The sequence below is a fragment of the Gigantopelta aegis genome, chromosome 8 (genome assembly GCF_016097555.1).
Source record: "Gigantopelta aegis isolate Gae_Host chromosome 8, Gae_host_genome, whole genome shotgun sequence".
In the NCBI taxonomy this organism is placed as follows: domain Eukaryota; kingdom Metazoa; phylum Mollusca; class Gastropoda; order Neomphalida; family Peltospiridae; genus Gigantopelta; species Gigantopelta aegis.
The window spans coordinates 24453591-24468273 of NC_054706.1; the positions used below are offsets into that span (position 1 = coordinate 24453591).

Here is a 14683-nt window from a genome sequence, read left to right on the forward strand (position 1 = left end):
TTCTTTTCGATTAGCAGCAAGGGATCTTTTATATGCACCATCCCACAGACAAAATAGTACATACCACGGCCTTTGTTACACCAGTTGTGGAGCACTGGCTGGAACGAGAAATAGCCCATTGGGCCCATCGACGGAGATATATCCTAGATCGATCGCGCATCAAGCGAGCGCTGTACCACTGAGCTACGTCCCGCCCCATGCAGTGTGTTGTGCTTGTGGTTGCACTATACCAATTAATTTCCGGCTGGGTCGAAGTTCGAGGTGTACCGAACTTTTGATAGAGAAGTTAACACCACAAGTCCTGTGATTGGTTATAAATGTGAGTGTGTTGGTTGTAAAAAAAAATTAGTTTCATCTGGGCTAAAAATGTATGCAATTTTATTTGATGTAGTACCACCGTGTCAAGTAGCCTTGTGCTTGGAACATGTATGGGGTACATGTAAAAAAAAGTACTAAAATTTTGTGCGAAACTAGGGGTGTTGCAGAAACATCTGGTTATACCGAAAATGAGCCATGAAAGGTACCATTTTCTGCAGTTAATACTTTGAGGTAGGGGTTGTAGTACTGATATTTATGGGTCACAGTTTGGTTGATATATTGCATATAGTGTTTTTAAACACAAACGTTAACATGGTTGCCTATGGGATTTGAATTGGTATAGTCCAACCTATAGCACATATTCAGTGCATAATAAAAAAGATTATGATTTTTGTGATTTAATTAAATTAAACTACACTATTTGATTAATTAGCCGTCACTCGGCCATGCAAGTTCACAATGACCTTGACCTTGACAATAATTACTGTACATAGCTCTGAATGGAGTTTGAACAAAAATTAGCACTGAGGAAAAGTTGGTTTTGGCCTATAATTCATACTATACGGATTTGAATGTTCTTATTTACATGGTGTTTGACTTGCCATATACAACTGCTCTTAAATATGTTAATATATCTAGGCAGTCTGAACTTAGATTTTAATAGCAATTTATTTTTATATTAAAAATAACATGTGCCAATATTGGGATAATGTCTTTAACTTCTATAAACATAGTTAATGTTTCATGTGTGTACTTCTGATAGCTTAACTTTTTAAAGACCTTGATTTTTATTGTCCTTTTGGCATATTTATAGGGTGCTAAGTCATATTTTAGACAAATTTGTAGTTTTAGGGGAAACATTTTTTTACTTTGAAGAATATTTTTACCAAAGCCATAATTAAAATTTTTGTCACTATTGTGCCTTCTGTTCTCATTTATACATAACAATAAGCTTGTTAAACATATCTTTAGGTCTCCAGATCAAATCTTTTTTTAAAATAATCACTTAGTTTGCTCCCATGAAGTGTATTTTAAGTGTATACTAGATTTGGAACCAATTTTTCCAGATTTGATTATCTACCTTGGTGTAATTTGATGATTTATTTTATTGTTAATGCTGTATTATCCAATGTTAATAGCTAAATGATATGCTGGATTACAGATTGTAGGAATACATCCAATATACATATTGTATTGATCTGGATTAGAAAATAATGCAATAAAATAGATGTTCGGGTAATTATGTCACTTAAAAACAGTTTTTTTTAATAATGAATCAAAAATAAATATGCAAAAGCTGCATGATAATTCCAGATATCACAAATTTTTAAAACCTCCAACTACAGTAGGGTATACATAAAATATAGTCAGGAATATTGGTGGCTGCCAATGGTTTTGATGGTCCAATTTGAAAATCTGCATAGCTGATGGATTTGAAATTCCCGCACATGGTAACTTGAAGATGCCCACACTCAGCATACAGGATTTTCTTCCAACAGTGATGTGCAGGACATTAAGTCATTACTTCATACAGATGCAGTCATGTTGGTTTTTCCTTCCTCAGACATTGTATTTTTTTAATACTGATATTTCTTTGATGTGCCTATTGAGGTCTTCATAATCTAGGGGTCAGTCAAGTACATGTGTTTCAATGGAATAAGTTTAAGGAGTTGAGGTACTCTGAATAGCCATGCTGTCTCTACATATATAGCTGAGCACACACACACATCTGACAATAAATATCTTCAGGAGTATTATTATTTTTTAAATTATGTTTTCAAATATGACATATTGCATTTGTACAAAACTGTACAAAATACATGTGTTTTGTGAGGTGTACATTAAATTAGGTTGCACTGTAGAAACAACAGTTTCAGTGAGGTTGTCAGTTTATGTCACAAGACACCAGATCCTGGTTGTCATAAAAACACATGATTCACCACCTTTTGAAACATGTATGTTATCAGTATAGGTTGCACTATACCAATTAATTTCCGGCTGGGTCGAAGTTCGAGGTGTACCGAACTTTTGATAGAGAAGTTAACACCACAAGTCCTGTGATTGGTTATAAATGTGAGTGTGTTGGTTGTAAAAAAAAATTTGTTTCATCTGGGCTAAAAATGTATGCAATTTTATTTGATGTAGTACCACCGTGTCAAGTAGCCTTGTGCTTGGAACATGTATGGGGTACCTGTAAAAAAAAGTACTCAAATTTTGTGCAGAACTAGGGTAGTCATAGATGCTACCCGTTATCGCAGAAATGAGCAGCTTGACACCCACTTTTTTGTGATTCACTTTAAGGGTGAGGGGTGGTAGTATTTATATCCGTGGCGTCTATGTCGATTGATACGTTGCAGGTAGGAGTTTTAGCCACATATGTTACTATTGTCGTCTATGGGATTTGATTTGGTAGTATACACCCTAGATACCACTATCATTCGCTTCAAAGTGTAACATAAAATTGGAGGGGGTGGGAGGTCGGGGACGAACTTGCCGCTCCAGATTTTGTTTTGAATATATTGTAGGGGCGAGCATGACCCGACCCCCTATAAATGTCGTTTTCCAAAGTCTAGATCCCCCAGCATACATTCTTGTAAAAATTTAAAGTTCGTTTTGTTTTAACGACACCACTAGAGAACTTCGGTTTATTAACCATCGGCTCAATGGATGTCAAACATTTAGTAAATTTGACATATACTCTTAGAGAGGAAACCCGCTAATGTGTTTCCCATTAGTAGCAAGGGATCTTTTATAGACACTACCCCACAGACATGGTTGTACATACCACGCCCTTTGATATACCAGTCGTGGTGCACTGACTGGAACGAGAAATAGCCCAGTGGGCCCACCGACGGGGATCGATCCCAAACCGACCGCGCATTGGGCGCTGTACCACTGGTCTACGTCCCCCAACCCTCCACCCCAGTGAGAAAGAAGTCGGTGTCGTGGTCTTACACCTCCCCATTGAGCTGTTAAAACTCACTCTGGGTTGGAAGCCGTAGAGTGATACGAACCTAGAAAGACCTTAAACGTTTGTTTTAATTGCTACATCACCAAAGCCGGTACAAGAAGAAGACAAAAGGTAACTTTTTGTGATTTTTGGAGGCTGGCACTTTCCATCCTCATCCTGCTGTTGGAAGCGACAAGGTGATTACTCTTACGACAAGGGGATTCCCTTCTTTCCACCAATGAGATCCATAGAAAATGTGTGTAACACGTATGGACAACAGACGGGTGGATGTAGTTCAGTGGTAGAGTGCTCGCTGTGTCGACGCAGAATCGATCGCCCTCGGTGTATTTATTTAAATGTTTTCCTTCCCATTTAGTGACCCACGACTGATATGCCAAAAGCTGTGGTATATACTGCCATATCTATGAGAAAGTACATATAAAAGTCGCGTGCTTACTTTTGAAAGGAGTAGCCGGCCCAGTGGGCCCCCTCGCTCTTTCTCCCTCCACATATCGCGTCCCAAAATGTCGAAATAACCATGTTAGACATCAAATAGTAGTAGTTTATAAAATGTGCTGAGGTGTCGTCAAATAAATTACAAATCATGTAGATAACATAAGACTATAATTACAGATGCAGGGGCATATAGCAATTGCGATCAATGCATTTGTTGTCTAAGATAATCTAATATCGCAAACAATTCAGTAATGCTTAGCCTATAATAATCTAGTTAACATTAGGGTTAGCAGACCAACATTGAGGACATAAATTACCGTCTAAGGGCATTACAAACAGTCATTCTAAGGACTTTCAGCAATACTTCCATAGGGTGCCTCCCACCAACCGACAGTGCCTTTCTCCGAACAGTCTCAAAACGGTCTCTCAAGGACAGAGTTCTTCTAAGGACTAAAAAAGGGCACATATGGGAGTCAAACCACCACAGCCTCCATGGAGGCAAGGTTCCACCAACGAGCTAGCATTCAACCAATTATGTGTCCAAATTACCTTCACAAAATTACGCAACAGTTTCTATTTCACTATAAAAAAAGTAAAGTAAAGTTTGTTTTATTTAACGACGCCACTAGAGCACATTGATTTTTTAAAATCTTATCATCGGTTATTGGACGTCAAACATATCGTCATTCTGACACTGTTTTAAAAAGGAAACCCGCTGTCGCCACATAGGCTGCTCTTTTTACGACAGGCAGCAAGGGATCTTTTATATGCGCTTCCCACAGGCAGGATAGCACAAGCCATGGCCTTTGTTGAACCAGTTATGGATCACTGGTCGATGAAAGTGGTTTACACCTACACATTGAGCCTTGCGGAGAACTCACTCTGGGTTTGGAGTCGGTATCTGGATTAAAAATCCCATGCCCCGACTGGAATCCGAACCCAGTACCTACCACCCTGTAGACCGATGGCCTAACCACGACGCCACTAAGGCCGGTTTAACTATTTCACTATAATCCCATGGAACATTTACAAATTCAATAGCACCAAAACCACCAACCTCGCCCGCTTCCGACCCCGGTCGGGCTGTTTGTACTCCCTTCAACATGCCAGCGCGGGCAATCCCCTCTTCTACCCATCCCCAAAACCTTTCTGACCTGGACGGAGGAGCAGACGAGAGCCGACACCTGCGCCCATGACAGGCGTGTGCTACAACAGCTTGTTCCAAACGTTAAATCCTATTACCTAACATGATTAGGGTTAGATTCATACCACCCTTCGCCTGTTTAATCACAAAAACTAATGTTACGTCCATACTACGACTGGTCTGGAGTAGAACTAAATTTTGTCGTAAATCTGGAAATTTACGCCTGTCCTCAGTGAGGAGTAAAATTACGAGTGGTTCGTGTTACACACCTAACATTTTAGTATTGCTTTCCGACTACCGTAAGTTTAGTAGGCCCTTGCGACTGTTTCGAGTTGCAAGCCCGTGTATTCTTGTTCAAACACATTAGGCGTACTGCTGTATTGCTAGTTTGTTGTCGGTTGACTTCTAATAATAAAGCTGGCGTCAGAAACACCCGACGCATGCGCAATGGATTTGGGAATTCCCCCACAATGTACAGTTTATTTTTCAAAGAGATAGACTAGATTAGCATTTGCTTGTTTTAATAAGATATATTTATGTTAGAAGACATTTGCACATCGTGCGTGTGTCACTCACTGATAGTGGGTACGATTGGAGTGAGGTCGCCGTGAACAAACAGTGTGTGCGAATTAACGAAGATGCCGTAATGCTATGAGAACGTCAAATGACAGGTGAGTATCTGATTACGTTAGTGGAATTAAAGAGGACAAGGCGTAGCCCAGTGGCAGATACCGACCACGGTCGGGATACTGGTGCCCCCTTGCACCTGCCAGTGCAGGCGGTCCCTCCTCTACCCCTCCCCCACCTTTCCTGTCCTGGACTATTGGACTATTTCCCGTTTCAGCCAGTGCAACACGACTTGTATATTTATTCTGTATGTGGGATATGGTGCATCAAAATATCCCTTGCTACTAATGATTTTTTTTTTTTAGCGGGTTTCCTCTCTAAAATTACATCAGACCAAAATGTTTGACATCCAATAGCCGATGATTATTATGTGCCGTAGTGGTGTCGTTAAACAAAACATACTTTAACTCTGTACAAATGTACACGTACTTTAATGCAAGCTTTATTACTGACAACCAATAAGGGAACATATTAACTGCAACCATAGCATGTGCGGTAGGTGGGTTGTTGTTTTTTTGAGGGGGAAACCCTCCCTGCTCAAGAATATATTTTCTTTTTCAATGTAGTTTCTATGGGTGCATGGCCCGGCCAATCCCCTCTCCCATAAATTTCGCTTCACACAGTCCAGACACCTCCCTGATACAAGCCCTGCACACGAGCCTGCAAAACTCTTATCCACGATATTCCGAAGTTACTGACCGGTATTCAATCTCAATTACTTCTTGTATTTTATACAGACATTAACTAGTCTAGTAAGCAATTCAGTTTGGTTTTAAATACCATGTGTTTCCCGTATGTCTTTCCGGCAGTATTTATTAGGCAGCCCCTGCGCGTGCACCGTGGTGCAGGGGTGTAACATTCTCTTTGAGAATGGCCAATACAGCACAAATCCCCTTGTTTTCTTCGAGATACAATTGAAATTTTGAGTAAAAGTCAGTATCTATCTGTGATATTTATATTTTTGCAGTTCTTTACACTGTTTTTATTTAAATCTTGAATTTTTATATTAATGTTGATCATCACTTTATTTGTTTGCATTACTATAGTTTGACACCCAATAGCCGATGTATTTTTCGTGCTGGGGTGTCGTTAAACATTCATTCATTCATTCATTCATTTATTAGGCAGATAGGCGTACAGGCTCCCATTGTTGTAGTGGGGCAGGCTAATGCTTAAATGTTTGCCCGAATTTAAGGAGAATGCCCGAATCTGGATAACAACATTTATTAATATGCCAAACAGCTATATATAGGGTTACTTTTGTCAGTAGAAGGATGGAAGTATATGGTAAAAAGGTTTCAGGCAAGTTAATTTTACCGAATATCTCTAAAAACATTTGCTCGAAATTTAGGATTTGCTCCAGTCTGTGGGACGCAGTTATATCCACTCCCTCCACCCCCCTCCACCCCCACCCGCATGTTTCGTATGCTTATGATTAGGCATAAATGTCGGAAGATGCTAGCAACTGGAGGGACCAGCTATTCTAATTAGCCTTTAACTGAGAATACATTATCTTCAGTTGGAGGGGCAGTTGGAGGGTCCTATCTAAGGCTACATGTAGGTATTCTGGGGTTGGTACGTAGCCCAGTGGTAAAGCGATCGCTTGACGCGCGGTCGGTTTGGGATCGATCGCCGTCCGTGGACCCGTTGGACAATTTCTCGTTTCAGCCAGTGCACAGCGACTGGTATATCAAAGGCCGTGGTATGTGCTATCCTGTCTGTGTGAATGGTGCATATAAACGATCCCTTGCTACTAATGGAAAAAAAATGTAGCGGGTTTCCTGTCCAAGACTATATTTCAAAATTACCAAATGCTTACATCTTCTAACCGATGATTAATAAATGAATGTGCTCTAGTTGTGTCGTTAAACAAAACAAACTTTGTATGTATCACGATGCGGATCCATATGTCCGGGGATAGGCTATGACAAGGGGCATTCGGTACGAATAGTGGGGAATATCATATTCAGGACCGCACGTTTCCTCAAATAACTATAGGGAAAGGGGGTAGTAAAAACAAGCATCAGGGCCGTAATGCAGGATTTCTCCAGGTATACAGAAAGGGCATCTTTGAATAAAAATTGATCTGGGGTTTTGTTTGGGTTTTTTTTTTTTTTTTTTTTTTTTTTTTTTTTTTTGTGGTATGGCGCTGGGGCAACTGTTTATGAGTTTGTTAGGTCCCAACGTTACAGATTGTGAAACATTCCCCCCAAAATTAAAGAAAAACAATTCAAACTTAACCACATTAATACTCGTAGTTCCAAAAGTCACGTGCCAAAGGCGCGAAGGTATTGGAGCCTTCTCCAAGAAAACATTGACCCTCATTAACACAACCATGGCCTTTGTTGGAGGTTTTAAAACACGTATTTGGCATCCCAAACAATATTTATTATTCGATTAGAAAACAAATGTAATATTGGTGCAAGACAATCTATATAGATCGAAAGAGCTAAACATGCAGTGATATAGTTATAAAGATTGTATTATAAAGAAAATGAATGAATGAATGAATGAATGTTTAACAACATCCCAGCACGAACAATTCGGCTATTGGGTGTCACACTATGGTAATGCAAACAAATAAAGTGATGATCAACATCAATATCAAAATTCAAAATTTAAATAAAAACAGTGTAAAGAACTGTGCAAAAATACAAATATTACAGATAGATACTGACTTTTACTCAAAATTTCAATTATATCTCGTAAAAACCAAGGGGATTTGTGCTGTATTGGCCATTCTCAAAGAGAATGTTACACCCCTGCACCACGGTGAGGTTACAGCACGCGCATGGGGTTATCAAGGAAAGGTTTTGTTGTTAATGTCTAGACGATTGTAATAATGATTGTAACATTACTTGTTTTAATTTAAGCGACTTTTCAAAAGTGTGTGTGTGGGGGGGGGGGGGGGGGGGGGGGGTCCCGTCTTTTTTTCTTTGTTTTTGTTTAGTTTTTTTTTAAAGAAATGAGATTGGCATGCCATGTTCCTCATCCTCCCACTTTTTTGTGGGTATGCCAGTGTGACTATGTAGGTTAAGACAACAAATACAGGTATACAGTTGTGAAAAAACCCAGAAAAGAAATAAATGACGACGCACTCAACACATTTTATTTACGGTTATATGGCGTCAGACATATGGTTAAGAACCACACAGATTTTGAGAGGAAACCCGCTGTCGCCACTATATGGGCTACCGATTAGCAGCAAGGGATCTTTTATTTGCGCTTCCCACAGGCAGGATAGCACAAACTATGGCCTTTGCTGAACCAGTTATGGATCACTGGTCGGTGCAAGTGGTTTACACCTACCCATTGAGCCTTGCGGAGCACTCACTCAGGGTTTGGAGTCGGTATCTAGATTAAAAATCCCATGCCTCGACTGGGATCCGAACCCAGTACCTACCAGCCTGTAGACCGATGGCCTGCCACGACGCCACCGAGGCCGGTCAGACGGATTAAAAACACACACAAAGTCCCTCCAGGATTCGAATGCTCGTGCTCGCCAGGAGCGGATAGTGTTTTAATTTACAAGGACTATCCCGAGTTTGTAGCCATTGTAACAGTTAAAAACACCAAAACAAAACAACAAAACAACCTCCCCCCCAAAAAATGACCCACCTGTGGCAGATACAGAAAATCCATTGGGGGGGGGGGGGGGGGGGGGGGGGGGCAAAGATACGAGGTGGAATGCCAATGGAAGTTTGGGGGAGGTTTGGAGGGGATCATAAAAGAATGAAAATTAATATATAATAAATTATTATAACTCGCAAAATTAGGGGCCCAGTCGCATTTTTTTTTTACATAACTGAGTTAAAGATAATTCCAATTTTATTTTTCGATATAATTCTTTATATATCAAACATTGTATATGTTTTATTACCCGGATGTACTACATGCTAGTAGAATAATCAATTATTGTATCGACTATCCGTGAAAATATTGGGTTTGAGAGTTGGTAGGGATTTTAAACTTAATAAGATGTTTTTATATGAGTTTTATCAGTATGCAGTATGGATGTAATTCTATGCCAATTCATCGGTTCCCTTTTGCCGCAGACGGATTAAAAACACACACAAAGTCCCTCCAGGACTCGAATGCTCGTGCTCGCCAGGAGCGGATAGTGTTTTAATTTACAAGGTAGCCATTGTAAAAGTTAAAAACTCCAAAACAAAACACAAAACAAAACAACCTTCCCCAAATAACCCACCCACACAAACCCCACGAACGAAAACAAATTACAAAAAATCCTAATGTAGCCCTTTTGTTATATAAAAAATTACCATAAAAAAACCCTAGTATTTGCAGTTTACATGTACTTAGAATATGAATATTTGTGTATATCCATTACATTTCTGATATCCTAACGTTTCTAACAGGATTATTTTGCACGCAACATTTTTTTTCTTCTCTTGAGCGGCCTGCAAAAGTTAAAAAAAAAAAAGTCCTCTCGCCACATCCTCTTTTAATAATTTATAAGACATGCACATTATTTGAATAATATTACTTAATTGTTTAAAAATTATCTTCCGTATATAGCTGACAGCTCAGTGACGGATTCCAGATAGAAAGTATTATGTTGCAGATTGAAATTATTGCCCGGAAAGCGTTTTAAAAACAAATCGTCCTTAAGATCTGGAAAAAGTCCTAAAAGTTTGAGTCACTTTATCCACCAATAACGTAGCTCCCTGTGTGTGTGTGTGTGTGTGTGCGTGTGTGCGTGTGTGTGTGTGTATTTTCAATTGAATGAAATATATTGTTTTGTTTTTTGCTGCCATTTTATTTTTTATTATATTTTGTTTATTTTCAGATATACCTGACTGAAGCAATATCCCAGAAAATCAACAAAACACTGCACTGTTAAATCAGCAATGTAGTAGGACTCGCCCAAATTGTAACACACTCAGCTGGATTTCACAATGTCCAAACAAATCCTTAGTCCTTTCGAAGATTTACGGTATTGTCCTATTTGTAAGCAGGAATTCGTCGAACCCAGACTGATTCCTTGCGGTCACTCGTTTTGTCTGAGGTGTATCAAACCTCTGCAAAACAAACACGTAGACAAACAACGTATTCTGATCTGCCCAGAGTGTTCAAAAGTGTGTACCATCCCCAAGGCTGGTGTTGATGACTTCCCACACGTTTATGCTGTGAAGCAGTTGAAAACGGCTTTTGAGGAAGTCGGCCATATACTGAAGCACATACAGTGTGCCGTTTGCGAGAAGAGGGTCGATCAGCCGATCTGCTGCAGGCAGTGTGTAGAATACTTCTGCGACCACTGTGCCAGTCTACATCGGTCTCTCTTTGCAGACCATGTCCTAGAGTCTACTGCCGAAAACCCGTCTGTAACGAAATGCACCAGCCACTTCAACCAGTTTGTGACTCATTACTGTACGAGTTGTCTGGAGGCTGTCTGCCCGCTGTGTGCAACCAGAAGCCATGCCAACAAAGCAAGCCACTCTGTAATGCCGCTGGAGGAAGCTAAGAGTCATTTTGTTACCCTGACAGATAGGAAGATTCGAAAATTTGAAGAATCTCGTGAACGCATCATGGTGGCTTTAGATGCTACTGAGCAAGACCTTCGAAACGAAGAACATAAGTACTGCCTGGAGAAACGAAAGATCGAAGAGGCGGCTGAAAGATCTCGAAGTTTGGTGTCGGAGGAAGAAGAACTACTGCTCTCGGATTTAAAATATCGATATGACCATAACACTAAATGTTTCGAGAATGAACGACATAATAAGCAGTCCACGCTTCAAGCTATGGATGATTCAATCAGTTCAGCGAAAGAGTCGCTTTCATCTCTCAAAAACGATAGCCTGCTGAAACCCGGCACGGGAGCAATAAAAACAACACTGACGGTGTTGGATATGGTTCCCGCAGATGCTGCAACTGCTGCTTTGGATCTGGAATTGAAGGAATATTCCTTCCAGCCGTCAGGACTTCAACGGTTTGTTGGCATCATTGATCCCGAATTACCCACACCTGACAACAGAATAGACCAGCTTAAGTCACTGCCATTTGCAGACGAAATAGCAGAAAACGAAGACGAAATTTCAGGAGGCAGCCACTCATCGCAGACAAGAATAAAAGAAATATTCAAGTGCACACCACAACTGGTTGACGAGCATCTTGTAACCAGTGCTGTGGATGGAACCATTATATCGATGATTGGAATTGGACTGGCCACAGATGGCGCCGTCTTGTGCGCATTCAACGTCCCGGGCTTGAGTCAAGTGATCATCAGCCAATCGTCTGAATTACAGCACGTTATTTACCACAGGCGGAAAGGCATTTCTGCATTTGCGGTATCGGCCAGTGGGAAATGTGGGGTTGCTTTGAAGCAAGATGACAATCTCTACCTTCTGTCCCTTGACGACCTCCACGACGAGAGAGAGGCCACCTGTCAGACACACAAACACAGCTATGGCAAGTCCAAGCCAAACATTCAGGCTATAGCATTCAACAGAGAGGAGCAGATCATTATTTCGGATGGGGAAAAGAACACAATAACTGGATTTGATGCTCAGTGGCGTCGTCCTTTCAACATAAGCGGGAATGCGAAGGGAGAATTCAGCAATGCAGCGTCCGTTACTGTCGGGTCTGCAGGGGAAATCATTATCTTCGACAACATGAAAAAGAACCTCGTCATTTTCAACAAAGATACGAGATACAGAAAATCCATCAGCTTGGATAAGTTGTCAAATTCCTGTACCATTGCCTCCCATTTCAGCGGTGTTGTCTTTGTGGCAGACCGCAAGACGAGCTGCGTCTACAAAGTAGATATAGATCATGGTAATATAGATGAGGTATTAAATGCTGAGTCTGGTATTGAATCGCCATCTTGTATTGCGGTGAGAGGGGAGCTGATGGCCATTTCCAACAAGGAATCCTTCAGGAATGCCAAGATAAAACTGTACCGGATTACCTAGGTGTAGAGTGCTACAAGATGCCACTGAGCAAACCTAGAAGACAAAACCATTAACATTTTCATACTTGTATTTATTCAAAAGGCCGAGTCGAAATGACGATTTGATAATATTCATTAACTGAACTGAAGGTGTTCGTGTAACGCCATATGCCCGTGTTACTCAGCGTGAAGCGTCAAATGTAAAGTAATTCGATTCTGCGTAAATTCGTAAAATGGCCAGAATTGGTGACATATTCATTCAAAGAACGTGTAAACTAAACTTCAGGATTTCGTCATTGTGTTCTTCATTTCAGAACAATGAGTGTTCATTCAGTAACCTTAAACAGTTTGGCATTATGGAGGGGAAAATATAGAGAAGAAAAACAACAAAACAAACAATACTAATATAACACAACAAACATAAACGTATCCATCTTCTACTTTCAAGTACATGAGAACTAAATATGTCGTAATTATTAATGCGAGGCACCCGCAATATCATGACACGGTCACGTTACTTCTGTTTGCCTTGGCTATAAAATAACTGGCGATAATTTATAAAACAAGCTAGCATTTTGAAGACTGTAGGCCTATTATATGCAGTGCGGAGAAAAGTTTATATACTATGGTAATAAGCATTCAACCAGTCAAAATGTTATGGAGTTATTTTCAACAAGCATTCTCGGAAATCCTTTGTTGTTGGAATAAAGACGTGATCGTGTGAATATTGTCTTTCCTGAGTACACACAGCCTAGCATAACTCACACCTTGGAATATCTTTGGCGCAGATATGAAAGATTAAAAACTACCTGGAAATGAACCAAACGAACAATTAACTTGTTTTAAAACTTATAAAAGTTGAATAGTTAAAGTTTGTTTTGTTTAACGAAACCACTTGAACACATTGATTTATTAATCATCGGCTATTGGACGTCAAACATTTGGTAATTCTGACATATAATCTTGAAGTGGAATCCGGCTACATTGTTCCATTAGTAGCAAGAGATATTTTATATGCACCATCCCACAGACAGAACAGAATCTTGAATAGAGATGCATGCTTTTTAATATATTGCTTTGTGTGTGTGTTTATATATGATGTTGTCATTAGTGTGTGTGAAGTAAAAGTTACTATTATTGCAAAGTGTATGTCATAGCATACTGACAACATCCCATGCACTCAACAAACCTGGATAAATTGTTACTCGACTAACACTCGTTAATGTACTGGCTCTTTTGTGTTTTTGATCTTTTTTCACTGATGTTCATTTGTGTCTCGGTCTGGCCACTGGCCATCCAGATACCGGACCCGTGACGGACATGCTTGAAACCCAGGTGGTATAGAGCCATGGTAAAACAGATCACGTTTACGTTCCCCTTCAGCGATGCTAGTTATTTTAAGTTAAAAAAAACCCATATACATATATATAGGTATTGTGGTGTTTGTTTTAAGGAACTATTTGTTTTTGGTACATTGGGAATCTAATCACACGGAAAATATGGGATTATAAAATTAATATATTAGTGCATATAATTATGAAAAGAAAAAAAAAATCATTATTCGAAATGTCTTTGCAGTAAAATTGTTTATGTTAAATGTAGACAAAAACAAGCATTTGGGAAATGACATTCGCGTGTTTATGCGGATTAGAAATTGTCTATTATTATTATTAGTTCAAACGTACAATGTATTTTCAATGTACCACAATGTTTTGTTGCGTGTAGTAAATAATGCAACTTTTATAATTATTCGAAAGACGTTTTCAATAAAACCTTTTGCCCCTTGAATTTAGAGCAAACAGGCAATTGTGTTATTATAGACTCAAGTTCATTTATATTGAGATTGTGTTTGTATTATTAGTACAATTCTGTAGAGTATTTGTAGTCGCTCACAATGACGTGTGGCGTGTGATAATTACTGCTTGTTATAAATAAAAAATATTCAAAATACTTTTCAGCGAAATTGTTTATGTTAATATTACAGTAAAGAGGCAATTCAGAAACGGTAGTTTTATGCTTATGCACATTAAAAATTGTTTATAATAATTATTTCGATTTGTTAGAACATTTACTATAATATAATAAACCTCAATTTATTTATTTTTTTCCCCAAAAACGCAAATTGGAAAAGGAAGCTGTATCAACAAGCAAGCAATTTATCTGAGCAAATGTCCATAATTGAAATATTTATTTTTCACAGACTATGTCATGTTGGCTTCAATAGTCGCACGGCTGACTGTTGTTGTCGGTTATATACGATACCCATCAGAATGGGAGAAAC

General features: G+C 39.4%; 1 protein-coding gene across 1 annotated transcript; it reads left to right on the forward strand.

The window, feature by feature from the left end:
- The first annotated feature begins 5333 nt into the window (after window positions 1-5333).
- LOC121380084 (E3 ubiquitin-protein ligase TRIM71-like) lies at window positions 5334-14352 on the forward strand. The gene is made up of 2 exons (XM_041508835.1): window positions 5334-5539; window positions 10303-14352. The coding sequence occupies exon 2, from the start codon at window positions 10412-10414 to the stop codon at window positions 12422-12424; it is 2013 nt and encodes a 670-aa protein (XP_041364769.1). The 5' UTR covers window positions 5334-5539; window positions 10303-10411; the 3' UTR covers window positions 12425-14352.
- Window positions 14353-14683: the final 331 nt, after the last annotated feature.

Coding starts and splice junctions, on each gene's coding strand:
- LOC121380084 (XM_041508835.1), top strand. CDS start 10,412: ATGTCCAAACAAATCCTTAGTCCTTTCGAAGATTTACGGTATTGTCCT.